At 43.5% G+C, this 17,972-nt stretch overlaps 1 protein-coding gene and 4 non-coding genes across 5 annotated transcripts in view; 1 reads left to right on the top strand and 4 right to left on the bottom strand.

Annotated features, from left to right (window-relative positions):
- The window catches only part of LOC145344066 (N-acylethanolamine-hydrolyzing acid amidase-like), a 34,689-nt gene extending 27,062 nt beyond the window's left edge, over positions 1 to 7,627 (top strand). Inside the window, exons 9-11 of the mRNA XM_080190857.1 lie at positions 3,921 to 3,949; positions 7,002 to 7,093; positions 7,179 to 7,627. Coding sequence (XP_080046983.1) covers positions 3,921 to 3,949; positions 7,002 to 7,071 — 99 coding nt within the window. The 3' untranslated portion in view covers positions 7,072 to 7,093; positions 7,179 to 7,627. The remainder of the gene's footprint in view (positions 1 to 3,920; positions 3,950 to 7,001; positions 7,094 to 7,178) is intronic.
- A 6,065-nt stretch (positions 7,628 to 13,692) lies between these two features.
- Positions 13,693 to 13,763, bottom strand: trnag-gcc (transfer RNA glycine (anticodon GCC)). The gene has a single exon. It is a non-coding gene; the product is annotated as a tRNA-Gly (tRNA).
- Positions 13,764 to 13,903: 140 nt separating this feature from the next.
- trnaf-aaa (transfer RNA phenylalanine (anticodon AAA)) lies at positions 13,904 to 13,974 on the bottom strand. The gene has a single exon. It is a non-coding gene; the product is annotated as a tRNA-Phe (tRNA).
- Positions 13,975 to 15,478: 1,504 nt separating this feature from the next.
- On the bottom strand, positions 15,479 to 15,549 carry trnag-gcc (transfer RNA glycine (anticodon GCC)). The gene has a single exon. It is a non-coding gene; the product is annotated as a tRNA-Gly (tRNA).
- A 140-nt stretch (positions 15,550 to 15,689) lies between these two features.
- On the bottom strand, positions 15,690 to 15,760 carry trnag-gcc (transfer RNA glycine (anticodon GCC)). Its single transcript has one exon. It is a non-coding gene; the product is annotated as a tRNA-Gly (tRNA).
- Positions 15,761 to 17,972: the final 2,212 nt, after the last annotated feature.

The following is a 17,972-nucleotide window of genomic DNA, read 5'->3' as shown; positions in this document are numbered from 1 at the left end:
GATCTTAAGAAGGAAATTAGGAGAGCCAGAAGGGGTCATGAGAAGGCCTTGGTAGGCAGGATTAAGGAAAACCCCAAGGCATTCTACAAGTATGTGAAGAGCAAGAGGATAAGATGTGAAAGAATAGGACCTATCAAGTGTGACAGTGGGAAAGTTTGTATGGAACCGGAAGAAATAGCAGAGGTACTTAATGAATACTTTACTTCAGTATTCACTGTGGAAAAGGACCTTGGTGTTATAGTGCAGACTTGCAGCAGACTGAAAAGCTTGAGAATGGAGATATTAAGAAAGAGGATGTGTTAGAGCTTTTGAAAAGCATCAAGGTAGATAAGTCACCGGGACTGGATGGAATGTACCCCAGGCTACTGTGGGAGGCGAGGGAGGAGATTGCTGAGCCTCTGGCAATGATCTTTGCATCATCAATGGAGACGGGAGAGATTCAAGAGGATTGGAGATTGCGGATGTTGTTCCTTTATTCGAGAAAGGGAGTAGAGAAAGCCCTGGAAATTATAGACCAGTGAGTCTAACCTCAGTGGGTGGTAAGTTGATGGAGAAGATCCTGGGAGACAGGATTTATGAACATTTGGAGAGGTATAATATGATTAAGAATAGTCAGCATGGCTTTGTCAAAGGCAGATCATGCCTTTCGAGCCTGATTGAATTTTTTGAGGATGTGACTAAACACATTGATGAAGAAAGAGCAGTAGATGTAGTATATATGGACTTCAGCAAGGCATTTGATAAGGTGCCCCATGCAAGGCTTATTGAGAAAGTGAGGGGGCATGGAATCCAAGGGGTCAGTGCTTTGTGGATCCAGAACTGGCTTGCCCACAGAAGGAAAAGAGTCATTATAGATGGGTCATATTCTGCATGGAGGTCGGTCACCAGTGGAGTGCCCCAGGGATTTGTTCTGGGATCCTAATTTGTGATTTTTATAAATGTCCTGGATGAGGAAGTGGAGGGATGGGTTGGTAAGTTTGCTGCTGACACAAAGGTTGGAGGTGTTGTGGATAATGTGGAGGGATGTCAGAAGTTGCAGCGAGACATTGATAGGATGCAAGACTGGGCGAAGAAGTGGCAGATGGAGTTCAACCCAGATAAGTGTGAAGTGGTTCATTTTGGCAGGTCAAATAGGGTGGCAAAATATAATATTAATGGTCAAACTCTTGGCAGTTTGGAAGATCAGAAGGATCTTGGGGTCCAAGTTCATAGAATGCTTAAAGCTGCGCAGGTAGAAGCTGTGATTAAGTAAGTGTATGGTGTACTGGCCTTCGTCAATCGAGGAATTGAATTTAGGAGTCGAGAGATAATGTTGCAGCTATATAGGACCCTGGTCAGACCCCACTTGGAGTACTATGCCCAATTCTGGTCGCCTCATTACAGGAAGGATGTGGAAGCCATAGAAAGGTTGCAGAGGAGATTTACAAGGATGTTGCCTAGATTCGATGGGCCGAATGGCCTCTTTCTATACTGTAGAGATTTTATGTCATTGGGGAGCATGCCTTATGAGGACAGGTTGAGTGAGCTGGGTCTTTTCTCCTTGGAGAGACGAAGGATGAGAGGTGATCTGATAGAGGTGTATAAGATGTTGAGAGGTATTGATCAAGTGGATAGTCAGAGGCTTTTTCTCAGGGCTGAAATGGTTGCCTCAAGAGGACACAGGTTTAAGGTGCTGGGGAGTAGGTACAGAGGCGATGTCAGGGGTAAGTTTTTCACTCAGAGTGGTGGGTGCGTGGAATGGGCTGCCAGCAAAGGTGGTGGAGGCGGATTTGATAGGGTCTTTTAAGAGACTTATAGATAAGTACATGGAACTTAGTAAAATAGAGGGTTATAGGTAAGCCTAGTAACCTCTAAGGTAGGGACATGTTCAGCACAACTCTGTGGGCTGAAGGGCCTGTATTGTGCTGTAGTTTTTCTATGTTCTATGAGTCTGCACCGAACACAATCTCAAGCTCTACGCCTGTACTCCCTTGCATTTACCTTGGCGTATATCGTCCCCCTGACACTAAGGGACAATTTAGCATGGCCAATCCACCTTACCAGCACAGCTTTGGAGTGTAGTAGGACACCAGAGCACACAGTGGAAATCCATGCAGACATGGGGAGAATGTGCAAACTCCACACAGACAGTGACTCAAGGCCGGAATTGAACCCGGGTCCCTGGCATTGCAAGGTTGCAGTGCTAACTATTGTGCCAACATACTGTACACAGTCTAACAGTTTTATGGAACACTACACTCCCAAAAAACCTGCTTGGTCAAAAGTACACCTTTTGGCAACAACTCCTTTATAGATTTTTACCCATAAAAAACCAGTAATATTACCCAAGTTAAGGAATTGTCAATTTAAGGCACATCTCACAACTTATTAAATACTTCCACTCCACAGCGGAATTCCAAAAGGAGGTTCAGAAACAAACTATTTTTGGAAAACTACAGCCATTCTGCTAAACACTTCCACAGCTCCTTACAGCTCACACTCGACAGAGCTGGTCTTCAGGGCTTTCTCCCATTGTCAATTCTCAGTTAAACATCCCTCCTTAAATACCGTTCCCCCTTTCAGCTCAGGTTCAATTGTTCTCAAACACCTCTTTGAGCTCAACTTCTCCAAATATCAAAATCTTTTGAGGTTTCTATTTTGCCTCTAATTTTGGGTCAGTAAAACCATCTTATTTACTTGTAACTCAAACTCACCATAACTGCTCATCAGAAATGCATCAACTGAACACCTTTAACCTTTCACCTCTTAGACCTCACGGACAAACTGTCTCTTCTAACCTTCTCCCTGTTTAATTAACCCTGAACACACATAACTTTCCCTACACAGGATGCCAACATGATCCACCCCCATCTCTCATCATATTCACATTTCCACAACCCACAACACAATCTAATTGGATACCTTCCCTGGAGGTTCATTTCCACCTTAATTCACGCCTCCACTTCCAGGTTCTTTTCCCGGGAAACAGGAAATATGCTGAATCACCTCATCCCATGCAATTTTCCAGAGCTGTGTGTGGAACAGCTGCTTTATTCAATACTTATGATATTTATGTTCTCTCCACATTGAGGAAAATTGAATGAAAATTAGGTAACTGCACTGCTGAACTGTTCTGTTCTGCGCAATCTTGTGCTACCAATAATTCCAACTCTCTGTCGTTCTACCTCGTACTGTATCAACAAAGTTTAGTGTAAGCTTTAAGAAAAACATTTCATACTTTTACTGGTTATTTGTAGGACTAGACTAAATGCTTTCTTAAATAACTTCAGATTTTTGCTATCTCCTTTCCACTATTTTTAATTTCACAGCCCAGGTCCATCATTTCTTTTGTGATTTGCACAAATTATTTCTCTAATGTTGTGATGGGCAGTATGGTGGCACAGTGGTTAGCACCTGGGACCTGGGTTCAATTCCTGGCTTGGGTAACGATCTGTGTGGAGTTTGCACATTCTCCCCTTGTCTGTGTGGGTTTCCTCAGGTGCTCAGGTTTCCTCCCAAAGTCCAAAGATGTGCAAGTTAGGTTGATTGGTTATGTTCAATTGCCCCTTAGTATCAGGGGGGCTAGCTAGTGTAAATGCATAGGGTTATGCGGATAGGGCCTGGTGGGATTGTGTTCGGTGCAGACTTGATGGGCTGAATGGCACTGTTGGATTCTATGATGCTGCAGTTTATTACTTGACCCCCATCATTTGCAGCATTGTTTGATTCATAGCTTGTGTTTCATTTTTTCTAATGTAATATGCCCCTGTATTTTATATGTTAGTTTTAATATGCCTGACCACCTCGTTTATTTGAATTCTGAAGAATCAGTATCCAAAATGTTAATCTATTTGTGTTCTCCGTGGATAGTAACTAACCTGCTTTCTCATTTTGTTTCAGATGTCCAGCAATTTGCTAATAGTGTATTTCTTATATTGCAGGTCCTCTCTATTAAACCAGTGTTAAATGAGTACGTATTCCTCTGAGATGTATATTTTTAAACATAATTGATTTGGTGAATATTAAAGGGGGCACTCCCCAAGGTACTGAATAGCATTTCGAATAGTCTGGCGCAAATAGGTTTTATAAATTTGCTGTCACACTGAAAAGCTTTGTGAATTATAACTTTCAGATCTTTAGCTTGAACATGTTTGAAATCATAAAAGAATGGAGTTCAACAGACACAGAACTATTTGGGGAAATCATAGTGCATGGCAGGTGTGGGTAAGGATTAAGCACATTTGGCAATGACTAAACACAAGTGGCAGATACTTATTGCTAATTCATATAAATATACATTATTGTCTACATTCTTGCATGCTGTTACCAGCAGTATTGCAGAATTAGTATGGCTCAGAAGGAGCCCAGAAACTTGACTGCTGACCTCTATTTTACCTCACGCACTGTTTCAAAAAATTATTTTCCTTCACCTGTATCCAACCATATGTTACAGTAAATCCTTATAATCCACATTGTTTTGAAAAATCTGTGATATATTTGCATGTTATATCCATTACAGGTTTCAAACATATCAATCACAGAAACATAGAAACTAGAAGCAGGAGTAGGCCATTCGGCCTTTCGAGCCTGCTCCGCCATTCATTTTAATCATGGCTGATCATTGAATTCAATATCCTGATCCTCCCTTCCTTCCATATCCCTTGATCCCTTTAGCCCCGAGAGCTATATATCATTTCTTCTTGAAATCAGATAGCATTTTGGCCTCTACATTCTGTGGTAGTGAATTCCATACACTCACCACTCGCTGGGTGAAGAAATTTCTCCTCACCTCAGTTCTAAAAGGTTTCTCCCTTATCCTCAAAGTATGACCCCGAGTTCTGGACTCTCCCACCTTCAGGAATATTCTTTCTGAATCTAATCCTGTTAGAATTTTCTAAGTTTCTGACTCAACTCCACATGTGTCTTGAACACGCAGTGCCACCTGTAACCTCTTTATATATCCCCGTGACTTCTATTAAATGATTAACATCCATTTTAGGACTTAATTGAAAGGTGACTGCTAACCCATTCCTAACACCCAGCTGCACTGAGATCGGGGCACCATTTCTAAAAATAACATTCCCAACCGAGGATGTGGCTTCCCCGTGTGATCTGAGACCATGCCGCCCACCTCCCCGGTGAAATAGCATTCCTGCCTCTCCACCACAGCCCCCCGTATCCCCAACGATGACAGCCAGCAGCTTCCCCCCCTCCCTGAACAATAAACATTGGCACCCCAACCCCCCCCAACATTAAATTCCAGCACCCCGCCTTTTCCCACCAAACATCGCCAGCATTGGACCACTTCCTTTCCCCCAGCCCTCACTCAAACACCTTCACCAGCATCTCCAGCTTCTTCATCCACTCCCTCCACCACCACAGATAAATGATTCCCCTCCCCTCCCATGGCTCCCCACTAGGTCCACCCGTGGCACTGCCTCCTGGCACAGGTTGGCACTGCCAGATTGACATGGTGCCAACCTAACAGTGCCAACATGTGCCAAGGGGCATTTCCTGGCCATGTCCCTCTCCCCCAGGGGCTACACTCACCTTTACACTGCTGTGGGGGTCTCTGCGACAAGGTTTGAAAATTTGACAAGAGGTCAATATATGGTGTGTGTGAACCTGATTACGCTGCCAGTGAGGGTGGAGACAATCGGACCTTGCTGGTGAGATTCGCCACTTCTGGTTTTAGTCAGAGCTTAAGCCCCTACTGCCATTCGCATGGATGGACAGCATGGGCTCAAGATTGTCCCAGCACGTTACTAATATACTAAACCCTTGCTTCAGGGTATATTTTCTATCAGTGTTTCATGATTAATTCATATCTTCACATTTGTACAGTACTAGCAACTCCTATTTTAACTTGCTACACTGTCATTACACACTCTCCCCCAAGTGAAGCTGCAACATTGCCACATGTGGCATGAGAGAGGAATTACAGTGTGATAAGTTCACATTGCCAGTTCCCACTGCAGTTGGAGCCATGGAAATTTATAATGAAAATAAAGACATGATTTTAAAGAGGGAAGTGAATTTTACCTGCAGTCTTTGCCGAATTGACCCCAGCTTCTAATAACACTTCATCTGAAGACTACACTTACAATGTCACAGGAGATTGATTAATACCTTGGTAAGATTTCTGCTGGAATTTAGACATGTAGGAGGCTACTCAATTGAAACATACAAGATCCTGTGGAGAGGATGTTTTCTCATGTGGGAAAATCTAGAACTGGGGCCACTGTTTCAAAATAATGGGTCACCCAATTTAAACAGAGGTCAATTAATTCACTCAGAGCGTTATGAGTCTTTGAAAGCCTGTTCCTGAGAAGGTTTTGGAAACAAAGCCTTTGAATATTTTTAAGGCAGGGAGCAATTGATTCTTGGTAAGCAAAGTTATTGAAAGGTTTCTTTATTCATACCTGGGACGTGGGTATCAGTGGTTGGCCAGCATTTATTGCCATCCGTAGTTGAAGTTCAACCACATTGCTGTGGCTCTGGAGTCATATGTTGGCCAGACCAGGTAAGGATGGCAGATTTCCTTCTCTACATTAGTGAACCAGATGGTTTTCCCAACAATCGATTCATGCTAATCAGTAGATTCTTAATTCCAGATATTCTTTCTTGAATGCAAATTCCACCATTTGCCCTGATGTGATCTGAACCCCCAAACAATGGCTGAGTTTCTAGACTAATAGTCTAATGATAATACCACTAGGCCATCACCTCCCCAAGTGGCCGCTTCGAGGTTACTATCAGGTCAGCCATCATCTTATTAAATGGCAGAGCAGGCTCGAGGGGCTGAATGGTATACTCCTGTTCCTTGTTCATATGTTTGTATAATGTTGTAATTATTGTTTCATCGTGATTTAATAAGTTCCTCCTGTGCTATGGGCCTTACAAAAACAAGAAAAAATCCTCTAATCATCTTACCTGTGAACTGGATACTGTGTTGTAGTTATTAAGCATACATAAGGTAAATTCACTTGTTGAGGTTTTCTAAAATAATATTTACATTTCAGTTTGACTATCTATACAACGTTAATGTGTGCAGCTCAGCCGTATGACTACAGGACATTAGTCCGGACCTAAAGCTGAATACTTTGGGCAGATGGTAAGTAAAGATCAGATGTAATTTTATTTTGGAAATTCTTCGCAAATATACCTGTGGATTTTAATCTTTGTGTTGTTATTCGTAGATCAAAAGTAACAGTCACAAGATTCACTCTGCTGCTTTGAAATGGAAGACAAAGTAATCAAGGAATATTGGGAATGTGACATTGTCAGTGATTCTGATTGTTGTGCTGCTCCTTTACACGTTTTACATACTTTGCTCATGGACGCATTCGAGTTCAATCTGCTTTCTACTGAACCTTTTCCGAAGCATTTGGTGTGAAAACTTAACAGAAACTCCTGGATTTCCACTTAAGTTCCCAGCAATTTTATGATCCAAGACATTTCTATTTTTGATACGAATGAAATGTTGTCAATTTAATTGACTGATTTTTTTAATTCACAGACATTTAAGAAGTAAATTTAGATTTAAATTCTAATGCTACCTGGTGATTGTTGGCAATTCACAGTATTGATAAAGCCAAACCAGCTGGAACATTTCTGTAAACAATTTTTAATAAATCTGAATGTTTAATACAGATAGGAAATATACAGTAAATGGCAGAACCCTTAAGAGTATTGATAGGCAAAAGGATCTGGATGTACAAGTACACAGGCCACTGAAAGTGGCAACGCAGGTGGAGAAAGTAGTCAAGAAGGCACACAGCATGCTTGTCTTCATTGGCAGGGACACTGAGTTTAAAAATTGGCAAGTCATTTTGCAGTTTTATAGAACCTTAGTTAGGCCGCACTTGGAATATAATGTTCAATTCTGGTTGCCACACTACCATAAAGATGTGGAGGATTTGAAGAGGGTACAGAAAAGATTTACGAGGATGCTGCCTGGTATGGAGGGCATTAGCTATGAGGAGAGATTGGAGAAACTTGGTTTGTTCTCACGGGAACGACAGAGGTTGAGGGGCGACCTGACGGAAGTCTACAAGATTATGAGGGGCATGGACAGAGTGGATAGTCAGAAGCTTTTTCCCAGAGTGGAAGGGGGCATAGGTTCAATGTACAAGGGGCAAAGTTTAAAGGAGATGTATATAGCAAGTTTTTTTTACACAGAGGATGGTGGATGCCTGGAATTCACTGACAGGGGAGGTAGTGGAAGCAGATATGATAGTGACTTTTCAGGGGCATCTTGACAAATACATGAATAGGATGGGAATAGAGGGATACGGTCCCCGGAAGGGTAGGGGGTTTTAGTTCAGTTGGGCAGCATGGTTGGTGCGGGCTTGGAGGGCCGAAGGGCCTGTTCCTGTGCTGTAATTTTCTTTGTTGAAAGAACCCTGATAAAACTGAGGTCAACAGGGGACAGGTGGAAAAGTTTGCAGTAGTTGGCATCATGGCTGATGTAAAGGAAGATAGCTATAGTTGTCAGATACAAATAATTGCAGTCCCTGGAGCTCCTCACTGAAATGGTCTTAGCCCAGTATATTAAGCTGCTTCGTTAATGATTTTCTATCCATTGTGAAGTTGGGACGGGGCCAAAAGCAAAATGATAAGAGGAACCACAGACCGATTACATCTTTTGTATTCCTTTATAAATCCCTTTCAGCAATGATGTGGAGATGCCGGCATTGGACCAGGGTGGGCACAGTAATAAGTCTGACAACACAAGGTTAAAGTCCAACAGGTTTATTTGCAATCATGAGCTTTCAGAGCGCTGTTTCTTCATCAGTTGATTGAAGGGCAGCACTCTGAAAGCTCGTGATTCCAAATAAACCTGTTGGACTTTAACTTGGTGTTGTGAGATTTCTTACTGTGCCGTTCAACTACTAAGAGAGGATTCAAACATAAAACTGAAGTAATTATTTTTAGTTTATTTGAAAACATTTGTCCGTGGTTTCTGCATTTCTTGCATAAAAACATAAGAAATAGGAGCAGGAGTAGGCCATCTAGTCCTTCGAGCCTGCCCCACCATTCAATAAGATCATGGCTGATCTGTCGTGGCTCAGTTCCACTTTCCCACTTTCACTCCATAACCCTTAATTCCCCGGTCTGTCAAAAACCTATCTACCCGTGACTTAAATATATTTAGCGAGGTAGCCTCCACCACTTCAACGGGCAGAGAATTCCAGAGATTCGCCACCCTTTGAGTGAAGAAGTTCCTCCTCAACTCTGATCTAATCTGCCCCCCCCCCCCCCCCCCCCATCTTGAGGCTGTGTCCTCCAGTCCTGCTATCCTTTCTAAGTGGGAAGAATCTCTCTACCTTTGCCCTATCCATCCCCTTCATTATCTTATACGTCTCTATAAGATCCCCCTCTCATCCTTCTAAACTCCAACGAGTACAGACCTAGTCTATTTAGTCTCTCTTCATAGTCCAACCCCCTCATCTCTGGTATCAGCCTAGTGAACCTCCTCTGCACTCCCTCCAAGGCCAATATATCCTTCCACAAGTGCGGCAACCAAAACCACAAAACTTAATAAGGCCATTTAATGTAGAAGAACTGGTTTTTGAGTAATGTCTTGAAGGAGGAGAAAGAGGCAAAGAGATTTCCAGGGAACTCCAGAACTTAAGAGTCTGAAGTAGCTGAAAAAATGGAAGCAGAGTTTGTGATCTGAAATTGTTAAACTTTATGCTGAGTTCAGAAAGCGACAAAGTTTCTGAATGAAAGATGAGGCACTGTTCTTTGAGCTTGCGTTGAGCTTCATTGGAATAAGGACAGAGTGGGATTGGAATGGAGAAGTAAAATTATAGGCAACCGAAAGCTCAGGATTGTGTTTGTAGACTGAACGGAGGTGCTCCATAAAGTGGGGGACAAAGCCTGCATTCAGTCTCCCCAGTGTTGAGAAGGCCACATTCTGAGCAGAAATTGTGTAGACCAAATGAAAAGGAGTACTGGTAAATCACTATTTCACCTTGGACGGTGAGGAGAACCAGAGAAGAGATTCACAAGGAGGTGTTGCATCTCCTGCATTTACACGGCAAAATGGAAAATAGAAGCAGGAATAGCCCCTTCAAGCCTGCTCCACCATTCATTTTGATCATGGCTGATCATTAAATTCAATATCCTCATCCCATCTTCCCCCCACCATTTTCCCTTTAGCCCCAAGAGCTATATCTAATTTCTTTTTGAAATCAGATGTTTTGGCCTCAACTACATTCTGTGGTACTGAATTCCACACACTCACTACCCTCACCTCAGTTCTAAAAGGTTTACTCCTTCTCCTCAAACTATGACCCTTAGCTCTGGACTCCCCGACAATTGGGAACATTCTTTCTGAATCTACCCTGTTTAACTCTGTTAGAATTTTATAAATTTCTATGAGATCTCCTCTCACTTTTTGAAACTCCAGTGAATATATTCCTAACCAACTTAATCTCTCTTCATATGACAGACCTGCCATCCCAGGAATCAGTCTGGTAAACCTTCGCTGCACTCCCAATACAGCAAGAACATCCTTCCTCAAATAAGGACATCAAAACAGCTCACAATACTCTAGGTGTGGCCTCACCAACGTCCAATACAATTGCAACAAAACATCCCTATTGCTATACTCAAATCCTCTTGCAATGAAGGCTAAAATACCACATGTCCACTGCCTGCTTTACCTGCGTACTTGCTTTCAGCGACTGATGCATGAGGACACCAAGGTCTTGCTGAGTATTTACCTCTCTCAATTTACACCAATTCAAGTATTAGTCTGTCTTCCTATTATTGCTACCGAAGTGAATAACCTCATATTTATCCACATTATACTGCATCTACCATGTAGGTGCCCACTCTCTCAGCCTGTCCAAATCACGCTGAAGCATCTCTGCATCCTTCTCACAGCTCACTCTCCCACCCAACTTACTATCATCTACAAACTTGGAGATAACACATTCAATTCCATCTTCCAAATCATTCATATATAATGTGAATAGTTGGGTCCGAGCTCAGGTAGGTGGCGGGAGATGGGATGTTTGTGGAGTGCTTGAGATGTGAACCAGGATGAAGTAGTGGGAACACTCCCTGCGGAATGCCGAAATGAGAGATTGGCCAATGGGAGACCAGCTAGGAGAGCGATCGAATAGTCAAGTCTCAAGGCAACAAACGTTTGGTTAAGGGTTTCAGCAGCACATCTGCTGAATTGCAAATGAGTGATTCAACAACAGATTTCAGTTAAGGCAACAATTCTTTTCCTGAATGGTTCAGAAAGATGGGAAGGGTTTTCAAAACAGTCTCAGAAGTTTAAATGTGAGGAGAAAAAAAATTGTTGCCTTGGCCAGGAATCAAACCCAGGCCTCCCGCATGGCAGACAAGAACTCTTACCACTGAACCACCAATGCAATATGCAACAAAAAATTTTCAACATCTTTATTTCTACCTTTCACTCTTGAATATTTCTATAATCATTTCTTCATTTCATTTATCAATTCACCTCAATTTACAAATGGCATTTTTACTTCAATTTCAATTTTAAAACACCTCAGTGTATTTCATATTCTTCTACTAATGGAAAACACATTCCATACTTCAAGTCATTTTACATACATTTCCACATCTGTCATTTCGTTCCATTTCAAAAATCTTGCGCAATCACTTTCACAAAGTACACACAAGCATTTTCTTGCTTCTACACAAAATGCCAAATGCTTCTATAAAAGGCACAAACGCCTTACTCAACCAGTCAGCCACTCATCATCGCTTCAATTATAAGCTCATTTGGACACCTACACATTTTGATTTTCACACAATACAACAACCCCTCACTACATTGCAAAATTAACTTGCTACTATTGCTGATACACATCTGATCAACAAGCTGCACACTCAGTCAGCTCTGCCACCACTCAGAAGGAACTTTGTTTCCACAACAGCATTCACTTCAGCCTGAGGCCTTTAGATAGGGGCGGGGGGGGGGATGGTAGTAAAACATAACTTTGGCACCATCTAGAGGTTGAAAGGCTTTGCTGCCTCTGATGCCTCACATTTTTCTTTATTGAACAGGAGAATGTGAGCGAGAGAGTGAGCAAGAGAGTGGGAGATTGCGAGAGTGAATGGGAGAGTGTGAGAGTGAGCAAGAGAGTGTGGGAGTGACAGAGACTGTAAGAGTGAGTGGGAGAGTGTGAGAATGAGTGGGAGAGTGTGAAATGGAATTCAATTTCATTCATTTAGGATGAAAGGGAATTTCAGCAAATCCCATTCCTAAAATCATTCCATCTTACAAAATAACATATTTTATCACATAGAATGACACATAGCTCCATACCATTCATTCAAAAAATCAACATGCCATATTATTCCCATGCTTTCACATTTACAGGGCAGCAACGTGCCATTTGCCTGGTCTATGTTAGTGCTAATGCTCAACAAAATGCATCACATCCTTTCTGACTGCAACACATGCATGGTTTAATACCATGCAGATTGTTGTGAGGATTAAAAGGCAACAAAACAATGCTGATGTTGCAAACCAAAAGAGTAAAATGTCATGAAATTGCTTGATTCTACCTCAAGCAGAGATGAGATCCTGGAGAAAAGCAGATCCTTGCCTTTCCAATAGCGAGATGCAACCTTCCAGAAGTTAACATATCAGATTCCCTTGCTCTGCCCCTTCACCCTGTTGGTACCAATGGCTCTGCTCAGAATCTCACTGCCTTTAAAACCCATTGTTTGCAACCAGCTACCCCAACCTTGTGCAATGTTTTTCACTGAGATAGTTATCCTTTCTCCTCTCCCAGTTGCTGCACCAAACAAACTTACACCATCGATGTAAATGCACCCAACAAAGATGAATTGTAAGTATCATAGTAGCAAGAACAGAGAGGGGAATTAATGTCTGGTATTGCAATGGCCAGGAATCAAACCCAGACCTCCCAGGTGGCAGACAAGAATTCTACCACTGAAGAACCAAAGCTGCTGTTCTGTCAGCAACGTTCTGCTCTCTGCTTCTCCCACTGAGCAACATGGCAATTTTCCAGCTCAGGATTCCAGTAGGATTCCTCAAATCCTACCAATTGTATCACTGCAACTGCAAACACAAGGTTGTACAAAACACTCATGCTCCTGTTTAATGAGAAGTCCAATGCAGAGCGCAGTATTTGAACATGAGTGTGTGTTTGCAGCTGTTGAGTGTTGTAAGAGAAAGAAAAAGTGAAGCAGATGTTGAAAAGTAGCGTGAGGCAAATGGTAAAAAGGTTGAGGTGGTTGAAGTGGATGGGCAGAAAGAATTGCAAAAGTGCTGTGTTGTTGTTTGTGGCTGCAGTTGATATTGCAATGTGTGCAGAGTATGTTGATGCCTGAGAAGGAGTTGATGGTCAGAAGGGATGTGTGATTTTAAAAGAGAGACAAGTGAAAATGATCAAGTTGTGAGAAGTTTGTTTGAAGTTTGCTGCAGAGGGTGAAGGTAAACGTGTGGTGAAGGGTGAGGAACGTAGATGGCTTTGCGAGAAGTGCGATGAGGAGCGTGGTATGTGAATGTGAGTGTGTGTTTGCAGCTGTTGAGTGCTGTAAGAGAAAGAGGAAGGAAAAGTGAAGCAGATGTTGAAAAGTAGCATGAGGCAAATGGTAAAGATGTTGAGGTGGTTGAAGTGGGTGGGCAGAAAGAATTGCAAAGAAAGAAAGAGTGTGGGCTGAATAGAGAGAGGAATGAAAAAGAAGGAGCTTTGCATTGGCCGGGAATCGAACCCAGGCCTCCCGCGTGGCAGGCAAGAATTCTACCACTGAACCACCAATGCACAGAGGAGGGAAAGTGCTCATTTCTTTCAACCAGTGCTATCACGTGGAAAGAAATGCTGATCGTTTGCAGCAGCAGCAAATTCAATGCTGCTAACACACACAGCACCAAGAAAAGCACGGACAAATTAACAACTGCTCGTGCATTGGCCGCGAATCAAACCCAGGCCTCCCGCGTTTTGGGCGAGAATTCTACCACTGAACCACCAATGCTACTCCTGTTCTTCCATCCCCGCGTGCTCTCTCTTTCTTCACACTCAGCAGCATTCAAATATTCTTACTTTGTCCTTTCATTCCCCAAATGCCCACAAATGTGCTCACTCATATCTCACACGCACAAACCTCTCATGCTGCTCAACACCTTCCATTCATTCATAGCCACATCTCAAACTTTCAACCTTCCTCCAAAACACATGCACTCTGGAATAAACCCCCTCTCACACAGCCTCCTGCTACCAAATATGCCTCTGCTTTCACCCCATCCATCTCAGCACACTTCAAACCTACTCCAATCATTTGCACACTGTCTCTTTACTCTCAGTTCACACCACTACAACATCGCCCAGTGCCATTCTGCGACATTTTCCAGTCACGACATTGCTTCAAAGCCGGCACCCAGTGCGACAGCAGGCCAAGCTGCCACTTTCAACCCTTCATGGTATCCAGGTCCTTGCTGTGAAAGAAATTTGCCTTCCACTGTTGTTCTTTTCCAGTCTTGTGTGTTATTTCCCCTATTGCTGTGCTAAACATGGTTCGAAGGCCCCAACTGGCTTTCAAATAAAGGTAAGAGTCACGTCACATCTGCGGCAAGCAATTCTTAATCGTGACCGGTGTTTCGACGATTGTTTCGAAGGCATTGCCAGCCTTGGTGAAATTTCAATTCAGCAATCAGCTATGCATGCCTCTGTATCAAAAGCCCAACAGTACTGCCATAATGCTGTCACATCGTCCGCCCTGGCTCCCTGTGCGTCATGCTGGTCACCATGTTCTCGGACATATGTCAGGGTTTGTGAGGGAGGGACAGTTGGGGTGAGCCAGCAGGAGCTCATGATGAGAATGGTCAGACTTTTGGAAAGATTGGTGAAGCTGGCACTATTCTACTTTGAGTAGAAGGGGCTCCAAAGAGGAGATAACTTCCCAGCACATTTACCTCAGGTCAACAAAGTGTTAATCTCCAATTGGACTGTGCAAAAGAGCAAAGTGAGACTCTGTCTCCACCCATTTCTGATTGAAAACAGCAGGGTGAAGACCCTGGGCATGTTTCACTCCAGGCACGGCACAATTTCAAAGTGCTGTGTTGTTGTTTGTGGCTGCAGTTGATATTGCAATGTGTGCAGAGTATGTTAATGCCGGAGAAGGAATTGATGGTCAGAAGGGATGTGTGATTTTAAAAGAGAGACAAGTGAAAATGATCACGTTGTGAGAAGTTTGTTTGAAGTTTGCTGCAGAGAGTGAAGGTGAACGTGTGGTGAAGGGTGAGGAACGTAGATGGCTTTGCGAGAAGTGCGATGAGGAGCGTGGTATGTGAATGTGAGTGTGTGTTTGCAGCTGTTGAGTGCTGTAAGAGAAAGAGCAAGGAAAAGTGAAGCAGATGTTGAAAAGTAGCATGAGGCAAATGGTAAAGATGTTGAGGTGGTTGAAGTGGGTGGGCAGAAAGAATTGCAAAGAAAGAAAGAGTGTGGGCTGAATAGAGAGAGGAATGAAAAAGAAGGATCTTTGCATTGGCCGGGAATCGAACCCGGGCCTCCCGCGTGGCAGGCGAGAATTCTACCACTGAACCACCAATGCACAGAGGAAGGAAGTTGCTCATTTCTTTCCACCAGTGCTATCACGTGGAAAGAAATGCTGATCGTTTGCAGCAGCAGCAAATTCAATGCTGCTAACACACACAGCAACAAGAAAAGCACGGACAAATTAACAACTGCTCATGCATTGGCCGCGAATCAAACCCAGGCCTCCCGCGTGGCGGGCGAGAATTCTACCACTGAACCACCAATGCTACTCCTGTTCTTCCATCCCCGCGTGCTCTCTCTTTCTTCACACTCAGCAGCATTCAAATATTCTTACTTTGTCCTTTCATTCCCCAAAGAGTAATGAATTGATTGGAGATAGTCAGCATGGTTTTGTGGAGGGTAGGTCGTGCCTTACTAACCTTATTGAGTTTTTTGAAAAAGTGTCCAAAGAGGTGGATGGGGGTAAGGCAGTTGACGTGGTATATATTAACTTTAGTAAGGCGTTTGATAAGGTTCACCATGGAAGGCTTCTGCAGAAAATGCAGATGTATGGGATTGAGGGTGATTTAGGTAATTGGATCATGAATTGGCTGGTAGATAGGAGACAGAGGGTGGTGGTTGATGGTAAGTATTCGTCATGGAGTTTAGTTACGAGTGGTGTGCCTCAGGGATCTGTTTTGGGGCCACTGCTGTTTGTAATTTTTATAAATGATCTGGATGAGGGTATAGTTGGGTGGATTAGTAAATTTGCTGATGACACCAAAGTCGGAGGTGTGGTAGATAGTGAGGAAGGGTGTCATAGTTTACAGGGAGACTTGGACAAGTTGCAGAGCTGGGCCGAGAAGTGGCGGATGGAGTTTAATGCAGAAAAGTGTGAGGTAATTCACTTTGGCAGGAATAACAGATGTGTAGAGTATAGGGCTAACGGTAGGACTCTGAATAGTGTGGATGAACAGAGGGATCTAGGTGTATGTGTACATAGATCCCTGAAAGTTGGGAATCAAGTAGATAGGGTTGTTAGGAAGGCATACGGTGTCTTGGCGTTTATTGGTAGGGGGATTGAATTTAGGAGCCGCAGCGTCATGTTGCAACTGTACAAGACTCTGGTGCATCCGCACTTGGAGTATTGTGTGCAGTTCTGGTCCCCACACTATAGGAAGGATGTGGAGGCTTTGGAGAGGGTGCAGAGGAGGTTTACCAGGATGTTGCCTGGTATGGAGGGGAGGTCCTATGAGGAGAGACTGAGGGATTTGAGGTTGTTTTCGTTAGAAAGAAGGCAGCTAAGAGGGGACCTCATTGAAACATATAAGATGATTAGAGGTTTAGATAGGGTGCACAGTGATAGCCTTTTTCCTAGGATGGAGAAAGCTAGCACGAGGGGGCATAGCTTTCAATTAAGGGGTGGTAGTTATCGGACGGATGTCAGAGGTGGGTTCTTTACCCAGAGGGTGGTGAGGGATTGGAATGCCCTGCCTGCTGCAGTTGTAAATGCACCTAGTTTGGGGGCATTTAAGAGATCCGTGGATAGGTTTATGGATGGAAAGGGATTGGTTCAGGTTAGAGGGTCATTGCTTTTTAACTGGTCGGCGCAACATCATGGGCCGAAGGGCCTGTTCTGTGCTGTAATGTTCTATGTTCTAAATGCCCACAAATGTGCTCACTCAAATCTCACACGCACAAACCTCTCATGCTGCTCAACACCTTCCATTCATTCATAGCCACATCTCAAACTTTCAACCTTCCTCCAAAACACATGCACTCTGCAACAAAGCCCCTCTCACACAGCCTCCTCCTACCAAATATGCCTCTGCTTTCACCCCATCCATCTCAGCACGCTTCAAGCTTACTCCAATCATTTGCACACTGTCTCTTTACTCTCAGTTCACACCACTACAACATCGCCCAGTGCCATTCTGCGACATTTTCCAGTCACGACATTGCTTCAAAGCCGGCACCCAGTGCGACAGCAGGCCAAGCTGCCACTTTCAACCCTTCATGGTATCCAGGTCCTTGCTGCCAAAGAAATTTGCCTTCCACTGTTGTTCTTTTCCAGTCTTGTGTGTTATTTCCCCTATTGCTGTGCTAAACATGGTTCGAAGGCCCCAACTGGCTTTCAAATAAAGGTAAGTGTCACTTCACATCTGCGGCAAGCAATTCTTAATCGCGACCGGTGTTTCGACGATTGTTTCGAAGGCATTGCCAGCCTTGGTGAGATTTCAATTCAGCAATCAGCTATGCATGCCTCTGTATCAAAAGCCCAACAGTACTGCCATAATGCTGTCACATCGTCCGCCCTGGCTCCCTGTGCGTCATGCTGGTCACCATGTTCTCGGACATATGTCAGGGTTTGTGAGGGAGGGACAGTTGGGGTGAGCCAGCAGGAGCTCATGATGAGAATGGTCAGACTTTTGGAAAGATTGGTGAAGCTGGCACTATTGTACTTTGAGTAGAAGGGGCTCCAAAGAGGAGATAACTTCC

Source organism: Carcharhinus amblyrhynchos, chromosome 1, assembly GCF_965287045.1.
Source record: "Carcharhinus amblyrhynchos chromosome 1, sCarAmb.v2.hapA, whole genome shotgun sequence".
Lineage (NCBI taxonomy): Eukaryota > Metazoa > Chordata > Chondrichthyes > Carcharhiniformes > Carcharhinidae > Carcharhinus > Carcharhinus amblyrhynchos.
The sequence above is the reverse complement of the archived record's forward strand: the minus strand, read 5'-3'. Positions and strand labels throughout refer to the sequence as shown.